This window comes from Hyla sarda, chromosome 1 (assembly GCF_029499605.1).
Source record: "Hyla sarda isolate aHylSar1 chromosome 1, aHylSar1.hap1, whole genome shotgun sequence".
Taxonomy (NCBI): Eukaryota; Metazoa; Chordata; class Amphibia; order Anura; family Hylidae; genus Hyla; species Hyla sarda.
This window is the reverse complement of record NC_079189.1, coordinates 423743248-423757476: the sequence shown is the minus strand read 5'-3', so window position 1 is coordinate 423757476 and position 14229 is coordinate 423743248. Positions and strand designations below refer to the sequence as shown.

The window sequence follows — 14229 nt, the reverse complement described above, 5'->3', positions numbered from 1 at the left end:
TAATTGCGTTCTATTTTAAGCAACATTTTTCTTCATAGCTACAAGATATTACCTGGCACATTTTGCATAAAAAGTCTGGAAGCTAAAACTGACTTAAAACAAATAAAAATACTGGCTTTGTGAATATCTGCTCTAAACATTATCCATTTCTGTATATAGTAACATGTTCCCATTGATCTTTTCCTTTAGGACTATATTGTCTGCAGTGTGTACAAAATATAAGATGTACAATGAATCCATTATATCTGAATTTATTCTTCTTGGGCTTTCCAACATTCCAGACCTGGACATTACCTTGTTTTGTGTCTTCCTTCTTATGTATATAGTATGTATGACTGGAAACCTTGTTATCATTATCATAACAAATATAGACCCAGCATTGAACACTCCAATGTATTTCTTTCTTGGCAATCTATCATTTTTGGATGTATTATGCACAACTTCCACAATCCCAAAAATGTTGGCTAATTTCTTTTCTGAGCGTAAAATTATAACATTTCATGGTTGCGTTGTTCAAATGTTTATATTTACTGCTGCTATGGACACAGAGTTTCTTTTGCTTACACTCATGTCAATAGACCGTTATTTGGCCATATGCAATCCTTTGCGGTATAAAACTATAATGAGTAAAAAATCTTGTTATTTTATGTCTGCCGTTGTGTGGACTTTTGGATTGTGTAGTTCAACTTATCACACATCTAGTACATTTCGTCTATCATTCTGTTCATCCAATAAAATAAATCATTTCTTTTGTGAAATTCCACAACTGCTGGCACTTTCCTGTTCAGACACAAGTATGAACGAGCTAGTGCTTATAGTGACAGATGTTGTTTTGGGAGTATTTTGTTTTATCTTTATTTTTGGCTCATATTTATTTATCATTTTAGCAGTGTTAAAAATCCGCACAGCTGAAGGGAAGATGAAAGCGTTTTCTACATGTGCCTCCCATATTACTGTAGTGTTGTTATTTTATAGTACATTAATATTTGCTTATTTTAAACCTTCAACAGGAAATGCCTCTGATATGGACAAAGCAATTGCTGTTCTCTATACTATTGTGATACCAATGTTAAACCCAATATTATACAGCCTAAGGAACAAGGAAGTAAAAGATTCCGTTCAAAGAGTTATATTTAGAAAAGTCATTTTGAACTACTAAAACTATTCAAGGATTGTTCCAGAATGTCAGCTTATTAACTATCTACAGGATAGATGATGCATGTCTATATGTGGAGTCCTGACTACTGAGCCCCCGACCAATCACCAGAATCAGAAGCATTATATAGTGCTGCATAGGCTTTTATTAGAAAACAATGTACAGGCTCTTGTAGTGTGCCTTGTGCTTACAGGTTTTTTAGCTGATGTGGCAAGTATGTGATAGGCTACATTTTGGTTTACAAATGCACAATAATGTGGTTCTGTAATGCAGCCTACATTTCCCATCAATCTTTTGGCTGAGGATCATGTGTTTTATCACTCCAGCTGGTCATCTAATTAGGCTGCTAGTGATGGAGGTTACACAGGTGAATTTATTGGACTCATAAATGGGTTGGGGTCAACTGACCTTACATGCATGGTATATGTGGTTTCTTAATCAAGTATGTTTTCTACAGAAATACTGCCATTACGAAAAAGTGATTGACCTATAACCATGAATGGGGTGTTTTATGAAGATTTAACCCCTTAAGGACCACGGGTTTTTCCGTTTTTGCACTTTCGTTTTTTCCTCCTCACCTTTTAAAAATCATAACTCTTTCAATTTTGCACCTAAAAATCCATATGATGGCTTATTTTTTGCACCACCAATTCTACTTTTCAGTGACATCAGTCATTTTACCCAAAAATCTACGGCAAAATGAAAAAAAAAATCATTGTGTGACGAAATTGAAGAAAAAACACCATTTTGTAAATTTTGGGGGCTTCCGTTTCTACGCAGTAAATTTTTTGGTAAAATTGACACCTTATCTTTATTCTGTAGGTCCATACGATTAAAATGATACACTACTTATATAGGTTTGATTTTGTTGTACTTCTGTAAAAAATCGTGACTACATGCAGAAAAATGTATACGTTTAAAATTGCCATCTTCTGACCCCTATAACTTTTTTATTTTTCATCATATGGGGCGGTATTAGGGCTCATCTTTTTGCGCCGTGATCTGAAGTTTTTAGCGGTATCATTTTTGTATTGTTCAGACTTTTTGATCGCTTTTTATGAATTTTTTTCATGATGTAAAAAGCGGCCTAAATAGTTTTTTGCGCGTACGCCATTGATGTGCGGTTTAATCAATGATATATATTTTTTAGTTTGGACATTTGCGCAAGTGGCGATACCACATATGTTTATATTTTTTTTATTTACATGGTGTTTTTTTAATGCGAAAAGGGGGGTGATTTGAACTTTTATTAAGGAAACGGTTAAATCACATTTATTAACTTTTTTTTTTACACTTTGTTTTTGCAGTGTTATAGCTCCCATAGGGACCTATAACACTGCACACACTGATTGCCAGCACTGTTCACTGCAAAGCCATAGCTTTGCAATGATCAGCGTTATCGGCGGTCGATTGCTCAAGCCTGCATCTCAGGCTTGGAGCAATCAATCGCCGAGGGGACACGCCGGAGACAGGTAAGAGGACCTCCGCTCGTGTCCCAGCTGATCGGGACACCGCATTTTCACTGCGGTAGTCCCGATCAGCCCAGCTGAGCCGCTGGGCAGCTTTCACTTTCGTTTTAGACTCGGCGTTCAACTTTGAACGCCGCGTCTAAAGGGTTAATAGTGCACGGCACCGCGATCGCTGCCACGTGCTATTTTCCCCGGGTCCCGGCATCAGATACATGCTGGGACCGGACCGATATGACGCGGGGTCACCGCGTGACCCCGTGTTATATCGCTGGAGCCGGCCAAGGACATAAATATACGTCCTTGGTCGTAAAGGGGTTAAAGGGGTTATCCAGGAAAAACCTTTTTTTCTTATATCAACTAGCTCCAGAAAGTTAAACAGATTTGAAAATGACTTATATTAAACAAATCTTAATCCTTTCAGTACTTATGAGCTGATGAAGTTGAGTTGTTCTTTTCTGTCTGAGTGCTCTCTGATGACACCTGTCTCAGGAACCGCCCAGTTAAGAAGAAAATCCCCATAGCAAACCTCTTCTACTCTGTGCTGTTCCCGAGACAAGCAGAGATGTCAGAAGAGAGCACTATTGCCAGACAGAAAACAACAACTCTACTTCAGCAGCTGAAAATTATTGAAAGGATTAAGATTTTTTAATAGAAGTAATTTACAAATCTGTTTAACTTTCTGGAGCCAGTTGATTTTTCCTGGAATACCCCCTTTAAAGTCTTTAGACTGTGTTTACAAATTGAAATTTTTACAGCATTTTCACAAATTTTTACTGCATTTTTGGCTATTTATGCTGCAATTTCCAAAATGTTTTGGTAAAAATGACATGTTTTACTGTGTTGCACAATTGTGGTACCATATCATAATTTTTGCCATAAAAATCACAGTGAAAATGGAAAAACTGCAGCAAGAAATGCAATGTGTGAACATAGCTTTAAGACAGTTGTATTACTACTATATAACCTCATCCCATAGAGATAGCAGATGGAGCTGAGAGGGATCTAGCAGATGGAGCTGAGAGGGATCTAGTAGGTGATGAGGTCACATTGCAGTTTATTGAAAGTCAGACATGAGGACTGTCACTCATTTCAACCTCTATTGAATCTTTAACTATCTCATTGGCAGGGCACTTATGGAGTAACAGGGACACTTGGCACCCCCCATTCTTGTGATTGGTGGGAATTCATGATCCTTTGAATAAGTGATAAGTTGTCATTAAGTGAAAGCCCTTTTTTATGTGATTTTTACTTTTTTCAAATAGGGTTACATAGAAAAAGAAAACTTTCTAATGTAGACTATATGAAAATGTGGGTTCACATTTGTTCAACGTGATCCTACAACTAATGACAATGCGCACAACATCAGTTGTCATCAGTTATTTGGCATCAAGTATGCTTTATTTCTGAATGCCGGATGAGGGAACTCAACAAGGTTTATTCCCCCGTCCGGTGTGTCTATCCCTCCGGCATCGCTCTTGAAATGCCGGATAAATGTGAACATTCCCATCCAAAGTAACAGGTTCAGTACCAGCAACAGTTTCCCTCCGTCGCTTTTTAGGAAGCAATGGAGGGAAAAGATGATGGACACTGTGCATATGTGGACGAACCCCAACTAATCTGTAGATAGCTGGTTTGACATTCTTGACCCTCATCTGTGCAGAGCAGGGGGCTGGCTTGCATAGATGCTTTTCACTTTGAACTGAGAGGATAATGTCTCTCCTTACCCTCCAGGTAGCACTGTGTGTCCAACACCAGCTTGTTGGTCTCCTCAAAGAGATATATTACCCCCCTCAATCTTATTTCAAAGACCTCTCTGCAAGCCAACCAGAGCCACAAATCACAGATTTTTACAAGTAGGTAACAATTCTTTTTGTAAAAAAAAAAACTCTGGCTTGTCTAATAATCCATAGTAATGTTTTGAAGAGTTGAGCACGGAAGCTACACACTTCTATGTTATCGAGAAGGACTACTTTGCAATTGGTGCTTTACCTAACTTAAATTCTATATACATCCTGTGGGGCTAATGTACAGAAACTGTTCCATCAATGTTGCCTATCACATCTCTTGTTTTCAACCTTGGCCTGGATAGATTGATTGATTGAGTTGTTTCTTTTTTTTAGACCAAAGTAGACAATTTATCTCACATTATTTATTATAAATGATTCTAATATCCTTTCAATTCCTGTCTAAACTTTGCACATCCTACGGCTGCCACTAGAGGGAATTTGTAGTAGTTTTAATTAAGAAGGGACCATGAAATGCTTGCCAAGTTTAAAGGGGTACTCTGATGGAAAACAATTTTTTTCAAGTCAACTGGTGCCAGAAAGTTAAACAGATTTGTTAATTACTTCTAGTACAAAATCTTAATCTCTCCAGTAATTATCAGCTGCTGTATGCTCCAGAGGAAGTTGTGTAGTTTTCAGTCTGACCACAGTGTCTCTGCTGCCACCTCTGTCCATGTCAGGGACTGTCCAAAGCAGGACAGGGTTTGCTATGTGGATTTTCTCCTACTCTGGACAGAGGTGAGGTCAGACTGAAAAGAACTACACAATTTCCTCTGTAGTATACAGCAGCTGATAAGTACCAGAGTAGGACACCAAAGACTTTTGAAAAGAGACTGTGATGATGCACTAAGCATCAACATTTGTTCTAGTTAGTAAGTACCCATATAAGAACGCTTCTTTACAGTAACAAATGAGACATACTCTGGTACGATAAATTTTATCACAGAAGGTGAACAGACTCTTTTTAAGGCAAGGGGACTTTCTACAATATCAAAATTTTACAATATCAATATTTTGTAGGTCGATTTTGTTATCTGATCTGATTATTTTCTATTTTATTTTTCCTTATTTTGCAACAACTTAACGTGAAACACTTCTCAAATTTGATAAGTAACAACTTGTTGCAAAACAATGTATCCATGTGTTTGCTATTCAACCAATTTACAGCATTAATCAATCTACATAAACATTTGTGTAAAAATTCAAATGCATTGCTTTATTAATCTTGTACTGATCTTTTCTGACATCATTGATTATTAGAGGTGAGCGAATCGAAACGGACCAAGTCACATTTGTTCCGAATTTCATGAAAAGTTAGATTCGGACGAACTTTGACTTGATCTGAAATAACAAATTTATTCATTAGGGACACCCCTGCGATCATCCTGTATAATGTATAGATGCGAGCAGCTTTCTCCTGCGCTCGCATCTCTGCGACTGTGATCAGTCCTTAACTGCAGGTACTACTGCTCCCAACATGGAGCACAGTCTGCTCCATGCTGGGAGCTGTAGTACCGGAATTAACAGACAGATCACAATGGGTATCACTTCTGACACCTGATGCTATCGTCCTGTATAATGCATAGATGTGTGTGGCCGGCCACTCATCTCTGGTTCCACTGTAGTATGAGTATATGCCATATATGTACCTATTATTCATATTTCCCGCAGAGAGCTGTGAGTGGCTGGAACCATCTGGCCAATCACAGCTCTCTGCGGGGAATATAAATAAGTCATGTGAATTCCATTCACATCACTGGCCGGATGGAGTATAGTGCAGTGATGCGAGTGAAAGGAGAAAGCTGCTCCATCTCAGCAATAGAGAGGACAATCACATTGGGTGTCAGGAGTGACACCTACTGGGATCTGTCTATTAGTACAGGTAGTACAGCTCCCATCTTGGAACAGTGAGAAAATAGAGAAATAGAGAAAAAAATATGTAAACACACATACACACATGATATTAAACACAAAATTTAAATACATTACTAATAAATTTTTTTAATTATTTATAAAAAAATATATAATTTTTACATTTAAATGGCCCCTTTCTACATTTTTATTATTGTCGGCTACATTTTTAGGTCCCTGCCCGCCATCATAAATTGATCCATGTTTAAAACTAAAAATAATAATAATTTTTTTTTTAATATGGTGGCTCAATATTTTTATGGTGGCTTTATCATTTTTTTAAACACCCAAGAATGGAGCATACATTTCATTCTATTCTGCCAGAGCAGAGAAAATCATTAACTGCAAAGGTCGCAGGTTAAATATGTGGTGAACCACAATTAATGTGCATATTAAGTAAGTCAATTGACTGTGCTCTTGTGGTTTACCACACATTTAACCTGTGACCTTTGTAGATACTGTTAATTGATAATGATTATTTCAGCTCTGTGCTGAAAAGAAAAAAACTCTGCTATATTGATTTCAATAATTTCCTTATGTATCACAAAAATAAATAAAAGATGTACAATTGATACTGTGGCTGTCACGCACCGGCAGGACTGGTAGTGGATCCTCTGGACCAGAGAGGCGATGACGAGGGTTGTACCAGAGGACCGGTTCTAAGTGGTTACTGGTTTTCACCAGAGCCCTCCGCAAAGCGGGATGGACTTGCTGCGGCAGTAACCACCAGGTCTTATCCTCCAGTAGCAACTCAACCTCTCTGGCAGCTGATATGGCGTGGTACACAGGGAGCAGGTAGGAGCGTAGTCGTTGCAAAGGTCAGGGCAGGTGGCAAGGGTGCAAAGGCGAGTAGGCGGTAGCAACGGGTTCGGCAACAGGCAGAGGAAAATACACAATATGGAACGCTTTCTCAAAGGCACTAGGGCACAAAGATCCGGCTAAGACAGGAAGTGGCAGGATACTTTTATAATAGGGCCCTTAATTAACCATTTGGGGCAGACACCAATCATTGGTGCGCTGGCCCTTTAAACTTAATGCAGCCGGTGCGCGCACCCTAGAGAGCAGGGGCGCGCGCGCCGGGATACATGGCCGGCGTACAGCGGAGCGGGGAGAGGCGAGTGAGACTGGGATGCGGATCGCGTGCGGGGATGTGCCGCCACACGACTGCATCCCCTCCGCGGGACCCAGGAACATTGCGCCCCCGGTCAGGGTGAAGGATCGGGGCACGCAGGGCTGCAGCGGGAGGCGGACGCTCCGGTCCAGAGGCAGAGACCGGAGTGCTCGTCATAACAGTACCCCCCCCCCCCTTTGGCCTCCCCCTCTTTTTGTTACCCTGGAATTTGAGGATGAGACTGCGGTCCAGAATGTTCTGCTCTGGCTCCCAAGATCTTTTTTCGGGACCGCAGCCCTCCCAGTCAACCAAAATTCTTTTTCTCCCTCGGGCAAACTTAGAAGCCAGGATCTCCCTCACGGAGAAGACGTCCAAAGTCCCGGTCACTGGAGCAGGGGAAATGTCCTTAGGGGAGAAGCGATTAAAAACTGCCGGTTTCAAGAGGGAAACATGGAAGCGATTAGGAATTTTTAGAGTAGAGGGGAGATGAAGCTGGTAGCAAACAGGATTAATTCTCCTCTTGACTTTATAGGGTCCCAGAAAACGAGGGCCCAATTTATAACTGGGTACTCTGAAACGAATATATTTAGAGGAGATCCAGACTTTGTCCCCGGGAGCATAGAGAGGAGGGACCCGACGTCTCTTATCTGCCTGGATTTTCATGCGGGAGGAGGCCAATAAGAGGGATTGACGTGTCTCATGCCAGATGGAAGCGAAATCTTGTACCAGATCATCCACCGCAGGTACTTCAGACGTGGTAGGGATGGGCAGGGGTGGCAACAGGTGACGACCAAGCACCACAAAGAAGGGTGACTTATTAGAAGCAGAAGAGTCCTTGTGATTGTAAGAGAACTCCGCCCAGGGAAGAAGGTTGACCCAATGATCATGTCTGGAGGAGATAAAATGACGGAGGTAATCTCCAAGGATTTGGTTAATCCTCTCTACTTGGCCGTTGGACTGGGGATGATAGGAGGATGAAAAGTTCAACTTGATCCTTAGTTGTCCACAGAGGGCCCTCCAAAATTTAGAAACAAATTGTACCCCCCCTGTCGGACACTATGTGAGAAGGCAGTCCATGCAGGCGTAAAATGTGGCGTAAAAATAGTTTAGCCAGCAATGGTGCAGAAGGTAGAGAGCACAAAGGAGTAAAGTTGGCCATTTTGGAAAAATGGTCCACGACCACCCAGATAACAGTTCTACTGTGGGATGGAGGCAGATCCATCACAAAGTCCATAGCGATATGGGACCAGGGATATTCAGGGACTGGAAGGGGTTGAAGCAACCCTGCCGGTTTTTGGCGAGGGGTCTTGTCTCGGGCACAGACAGAGCAAGCCTGGACGAAATCAGCCACATATTTTTCCATAGAAGGCCACCAGTATCTTCTGGAGATCAACTGCGTAGACTTACGGATTCCAGGATGGCCAGCAACCAAGGATGAATGTCCCCATTTAAGGATTTTCAAACGGAGACGAGGGGCAACAAAGGTCTTTCCTGGAGAGAGACATTGCAAGTCCACTGAAGCCACGGTGACCAACCGCTCAAGAGGTACAATGTACTGAGGCTTGACCTCTTCTCCTGAGATATCTGAGGAGCGAGAAAGGCGTCAGCTCTGATGTTCTTGCTCGCGGGTAGAAAATGGATCCAGAAATCAAACCTGGCAAAAAATAGAGACCAGCGGGCTTGACGGGGGTTCAGTCTCTGAGCCGACTGGAGGTAGGAAAGGTTTTTATGGTCCATAAAGATGTTCACGGGGTGAAGCAACCAAGGATGAATGTCCTCATTTAAGGATTTTCAAACGGAGACGAGGGGCAACAAAGGTCTTTCCTGGAGAGAGACATCGCAAGTCCACTGGAGCCACGGTGACCAACCGCTTAAGAGGTACAATGTACTGAGGCTTGACCTCTTCTCCTGAGATATCTGAGGATCGAGAAAGGCGTCAGCTCTGATGTTCTTGCTCGCGGGTAGAAAATGGATCCAGAAATCAAACCTGGCAAAAAATAGAGACCAGCGGGCTTGACGGGGGTTCAGTCTCTGAGCCGACTGGAGGTAGGAAAGGTTTTTATGGTCCATAAAGATGTTCACGGGGTGTAGAGATCCTTCAAGTAAGTGTCTCCATTCCTCCAAAGCCAACTTAATGGCCAGTAGTTCTCTGTCTCCTATGGAATAATTTCTCTCAGTGGGAGAGAAAGTTTTAGAGAAAAAAACACAGGAAACCGACTTGCCCTTCTCAGTCTTCTGCGTGAGCACAGCTCCGGCGCCCACGGAGGCGGTGTCTACCTCCAGGTAGAAAGGTTTGGAGGGGTCGGGCCTGGACAGGACTGGAGCAGAGGCAAAGGCAGATTTGAGAGCACAAAAGGCCTCTTCGGCCTGTGGGGGCCAAGTCTTAGGGTTAGCTCCCTTTTTGGTCAAAGCCATGATAGGTGCCACAAGGGTAGAGAAATGTGGTATGAACTGTCTGTAGTAGTTTGCGAATCCAAGAAATCGCTGTATGGCCCTTAGGCCAGAAGGACAAGGCCAGTCCAGGACTGTGGAAAGCTTGGCAGGATCCATCTGTAGACCCTTGGCAGAAATGAAATACCCCAGGAATGTCAAGGAGTTACGCTCAAACAGACATTTCTCAATTTTGGCGTAGAGGTGGTTACTTCTGAGTCGGGTGGGAACTTGTCGGACATGGACTCGATATTTATCCAGATTAGATTAAAAAATAAGGATATCATCCAGATATACAACACAAGTGTAGAGAAGGTCCCGGAAGATGTTGTTAACGAACTCCTGGAAGACGGCCGGTGCATTACAGAGTCCGAAAGGCATGACTAGATACTCAAATTGACCGACTCGGGTATTGAAAGCAGTCTTCCATTCATCACCCTCTCATATCCGAATGAGGTTGTAGGCCCCTCCAAGATCCAACTTAGTAAAGACCTTGGCTCCTTGCAAACGGTCAAAGAGTTCTGCAATCAGGGGAAGAGGGTAACAATTCTTGATAGTGATGTTATTGAGTCCCCGATAGTCAATGCATGGCCGAAGAGTACCGTCTTTTTTTGTAACAAAGAAGAATCCTGCTCTGGCAGGGGATGAAGACTTTCTTATAAAACCTCTCTGTAGGTTCTCTCGTATATAGTCGGCATGGCAAGAGTCTCGGGAGGTGAGAGAGGATAAATTCTGCCCCGGGGTGGAGTATTACCGGGTATGAGGTCGATCGCACAGTCATAGGGTCTGTGAGGAGGAAGGACCTCGGCTTGTTTCTTGCAGAAGACATCCGCAAAGGAGTGGTATGGCTCGGGCAGGCCAGGAGGCGGAGAAACTTGTGGGTTCTGTTTGACAAGTATAGGCTTGGGACAACGATCAGAACAGGAGGAACCCCAACGCAAGATTTCCCTGGTGGACCAATTCAGGACTGGAGAATGACGTTGAAGCCACGGCAGGCCCAGGAGGAGTTCGGAAGAGCAGAAGGGAAGGACAAGGAAATATCCCAATGCCCATCTGCAGAGGTTGGGTGCGATACTGCACCATGGCAGAGAGTCTCTCACCGTTAACAGTGGAGATGAAGAGCGGCTTGGATAAACTGACTATAGGAATACGGTACTTGTCTACCAAGGAGGCGTGGATGAAGTTGCCGGCTGAACCGGAATCCAAGAAGGCGGCAGCGGAGAAAGAGGACTTGGAAGAGAGGGACAACTGCACGGGTACGATGAGGCATGGAGAGGAAGAGTCCACACCTATCAACACCTCTCCCACGTTTACTAGGTGCGAGCGTTTTCCGAACGCAGTGGACGTAGAGGACAGTCTCTAAGGAAGTGCTCGGTACTGGCACAGTAAAGACACAGGTTCTCGTCTCTGAGACGGCTTCGTTCTTGCGGAGTCAGGCGTGACCGATCCACCTGCATGGCTTCCACTGCAGGAGGCCCAGTAGCGGGTTGAGGTGGACGCAGAGAAACTGCACTGCTTAGGATCGCCGTCATATTTGTAAGGCAGGGACAAACGGACTCTGGAACTGGTGGCAACTGCAGGAGGAGGTGATGCAGCAGATGCAGACGGAGGGACTGGCTGTTACTGAGCAGGCAGAAGCTGCTGTATCATAGCTGTCAGCTGAGCCAGCTGTTGACCTTGCTGGGCCACAATGGAGGTCAGGTCCACTAGGCTTGGCAGGGGTACATCAGCGGGATCCATGGCCGGATCTTACTGTCACGCACCGGCAGGACTGGTAGTAGATCCTCTGGACCAGAGAGGCGATGACGCGGGTTGTACCAGAGGACCGGTTCTAAGTGGTTACTGGTTTTCACCAGAGCCCCCCGCAAAGCGGGATGGACTTGCTGCGGCGGTAACCACCAGGTCGTATCCTCCACCTCTCGACCTCTCGACCTCTCTGGCAGCTGATATGGCGTGGTACACAGTGAGCAGGCAGGAGCGTAGTCGGATGTAGCAAAGGTCAGGGCAGGTGGCAAGGGTTCAAAGGCGAGTAGGCGGTAGCATTGGGTTCGGCAACAGGCAGGGCAAAATACACAATATGGAACACTTTCTCAAAGGCACTAGGGCACAAAGATCCGGCAAAGGCAGGAAGGGGCAGGATACTTTTATAATAGGGCCCTTAATTAACCATTTGGGCCAGACACCATTCATTGGTGCGCTGACCCTTTAAACTCAATGCAGCCGGCGCGCGCGCCCCCTAGAGAGCAGGGGCGCGCGCGCCGGGATACATGGCCGGCGTACACCAGAGTGGGGAGAGGTGAGTGAGACTGGGATACGGATCGCGTGCGGGAACGAGCTGCCACGTGACCCGCATCCCCGCCGCGGGTCCCAGGAACATTGCGCCCCCGGTCAGGGTGAAGGACCGGGGCGTGCAGGGCTGCAGCGGGAGGAGGACGCTCCGGTCCAGAGGCAGAGACCGGAGCGCTCGTCATAACAGTGGCCATGCCTGAATTTGTAGGCAACAAAATTTAAATGTTTTAAAACAAAATTATTTTTTATTAAAAAGCAGTGAACAATTTTTGTGAGTTTGGCAGGGAACTGAGAGCCCCGGCCAGCCGATATTAACATGCAACGCAGCCTGTGAAAATGAATAGAATACTGTAATATTGTATTACAGTTATGGTTAGAATATACAAAAATATTCTTAGACTGGTGCTTTATATATATATATATATATATATATATATATATATATATATATATATATACATATAGCATTAAATATTTCTAGCTGCGATATTCTGCAGAAAAAGTTTACACTGCCGTGTGCAGATTGAATCAGCCTGTGCTGCCGGAATGGATTTATTTGGCTAACTTTTTAATAAGGGTGTATAGTGACTAAAAGTACTACTATTAGCCCCTTAACGACCGTGGACGTAAATGTACCTCCTGGTGCAGCGGTACTTAGTGCACCAGGGCGTACATTTACGTCCTGTGTCTGACCGTGAGCATCGGAGCGGTGCTCGCGTCATACACAGCAGGTTCTGGCTGCTAGCAGCAGCTGGGGACCCGCCGGTAATGGACAACATCCACGAATGCGCAGATGTCCGCCATTAACCCCTCAAATGCCGTGATCAGTACAGATCTCGGCATCTGCGGCAGTGTGCATGTTAAAATAGATGGTTGGATCGCCTGCAGAATTGTTGCTGGGATTCAATCATCTGTAAGGGCGGACAGAGGTCTCCTCACCTGCCTCCGTCCATCTCCTGGTGTCTCCTGCTCTGGTCTGAGATCGAGCAGATCAGAGCAGAAGATCACCGATAATACTGATCAGTACTATGCCCTATGCATAGCACTGAACAGAATAAGCAATCAAATGATTGATATAGATAGTCCCCTATGGGGACATAAAAAGTGTAAACAAAAAAAATAAGTTGAAAAATGTAAAAATAAAAAGTGAAAAATCCCCTCCCCCAATAAAAATGAAAACTGTCCGTTTTCCCCATTTTACACACAAAAAGCGTAATTTCTTTTTTTAGAAACATATTTGGTATTGCCATGTGCATAAATGTCCAAACTATCAAAATATAATGTTAATGATCCCGTACGGTGAACGGCGTATACGTAAAAAATTTAAAAAACTGCTGCTTTTTTGTCAAATTTTATTCCAAAAAATGTTATATATGCAAATGTGGTATCGATAAAAAGTACAAATGAGCCCTCATACCGCCCTATATATACAGAAAAATGAAAAAGTTATAGGTGGTCAACATTACAAATTTTTTACAAAAAGTTTTAGATTTTTGTTAAGCGTTACTGTTACGCCGAGCGCTCCGGGTCCCCGCTCCTCCCCGGAGCCCTCGCTACACTCTCCTCACTGCAGCGCTCCGGTCAGATCCACTGACCCGGGGCGCTGCGATACCGCCTCCAGCCGGGATGCGATTCGCGATGCGGGTGGCGCCCGCTCGCGATGCGCACCCTGGCTCCCGTACCTGACTCGCTCTCCGTCGGTCCTGTCCCGGCGCGCGCGGCCCCGCTCCCTAGGGCGCGCGCGCGCCGGGTCTTTGCGATTTAAAGGGCCACTGCGCCGCTGATTGGCGCAGTGGTTCCAATTAGTGTGTTCACCTGTGCACTTCCCTTTATTACCTCACTTCCCCTGCACTTCCTTGCCGGATCTTGTTGCCATTGTGCCAGTGAAAGCGTTTCCTTGTGTGTTCCTAGCCTGTGTTCCAGACCTCCTGCCGTTGCCCCTGACTACGATCCTTGCTGCCTGCCCCGACCTTCTGCTACGTCCGACCTTGCTTCTGTCTACTCCCTTGTACCGCGCCTATCTTCAGCAGTCAGAGAGGTTGAGCCGTTGCTAGTGGATACGACCTGGTCACTACCGCC

At 44.4% G+C, this 14229-nt stretch overlaps 1 protein-coding gene across 1 annotated transcript; it reads left to right on the top strand.

Moving 5' to 3' along the window:
* The first annotated feature begins 223 nt into the window (after window positions 1-223).
* Window positions 224-1159, top strand: LOC130270027 (olfactory receptor 5V1-like). The gene has a single exon (XM_056518158.1). It carries the CDS (start codon window positions 224-226, stop codon window positions 1157-1159), a length of 936 nt encoding a protein of 311 aa, XP_056374133.1.
* Window positions 1160-14229: the final 13070 nt, after the last annotated feature.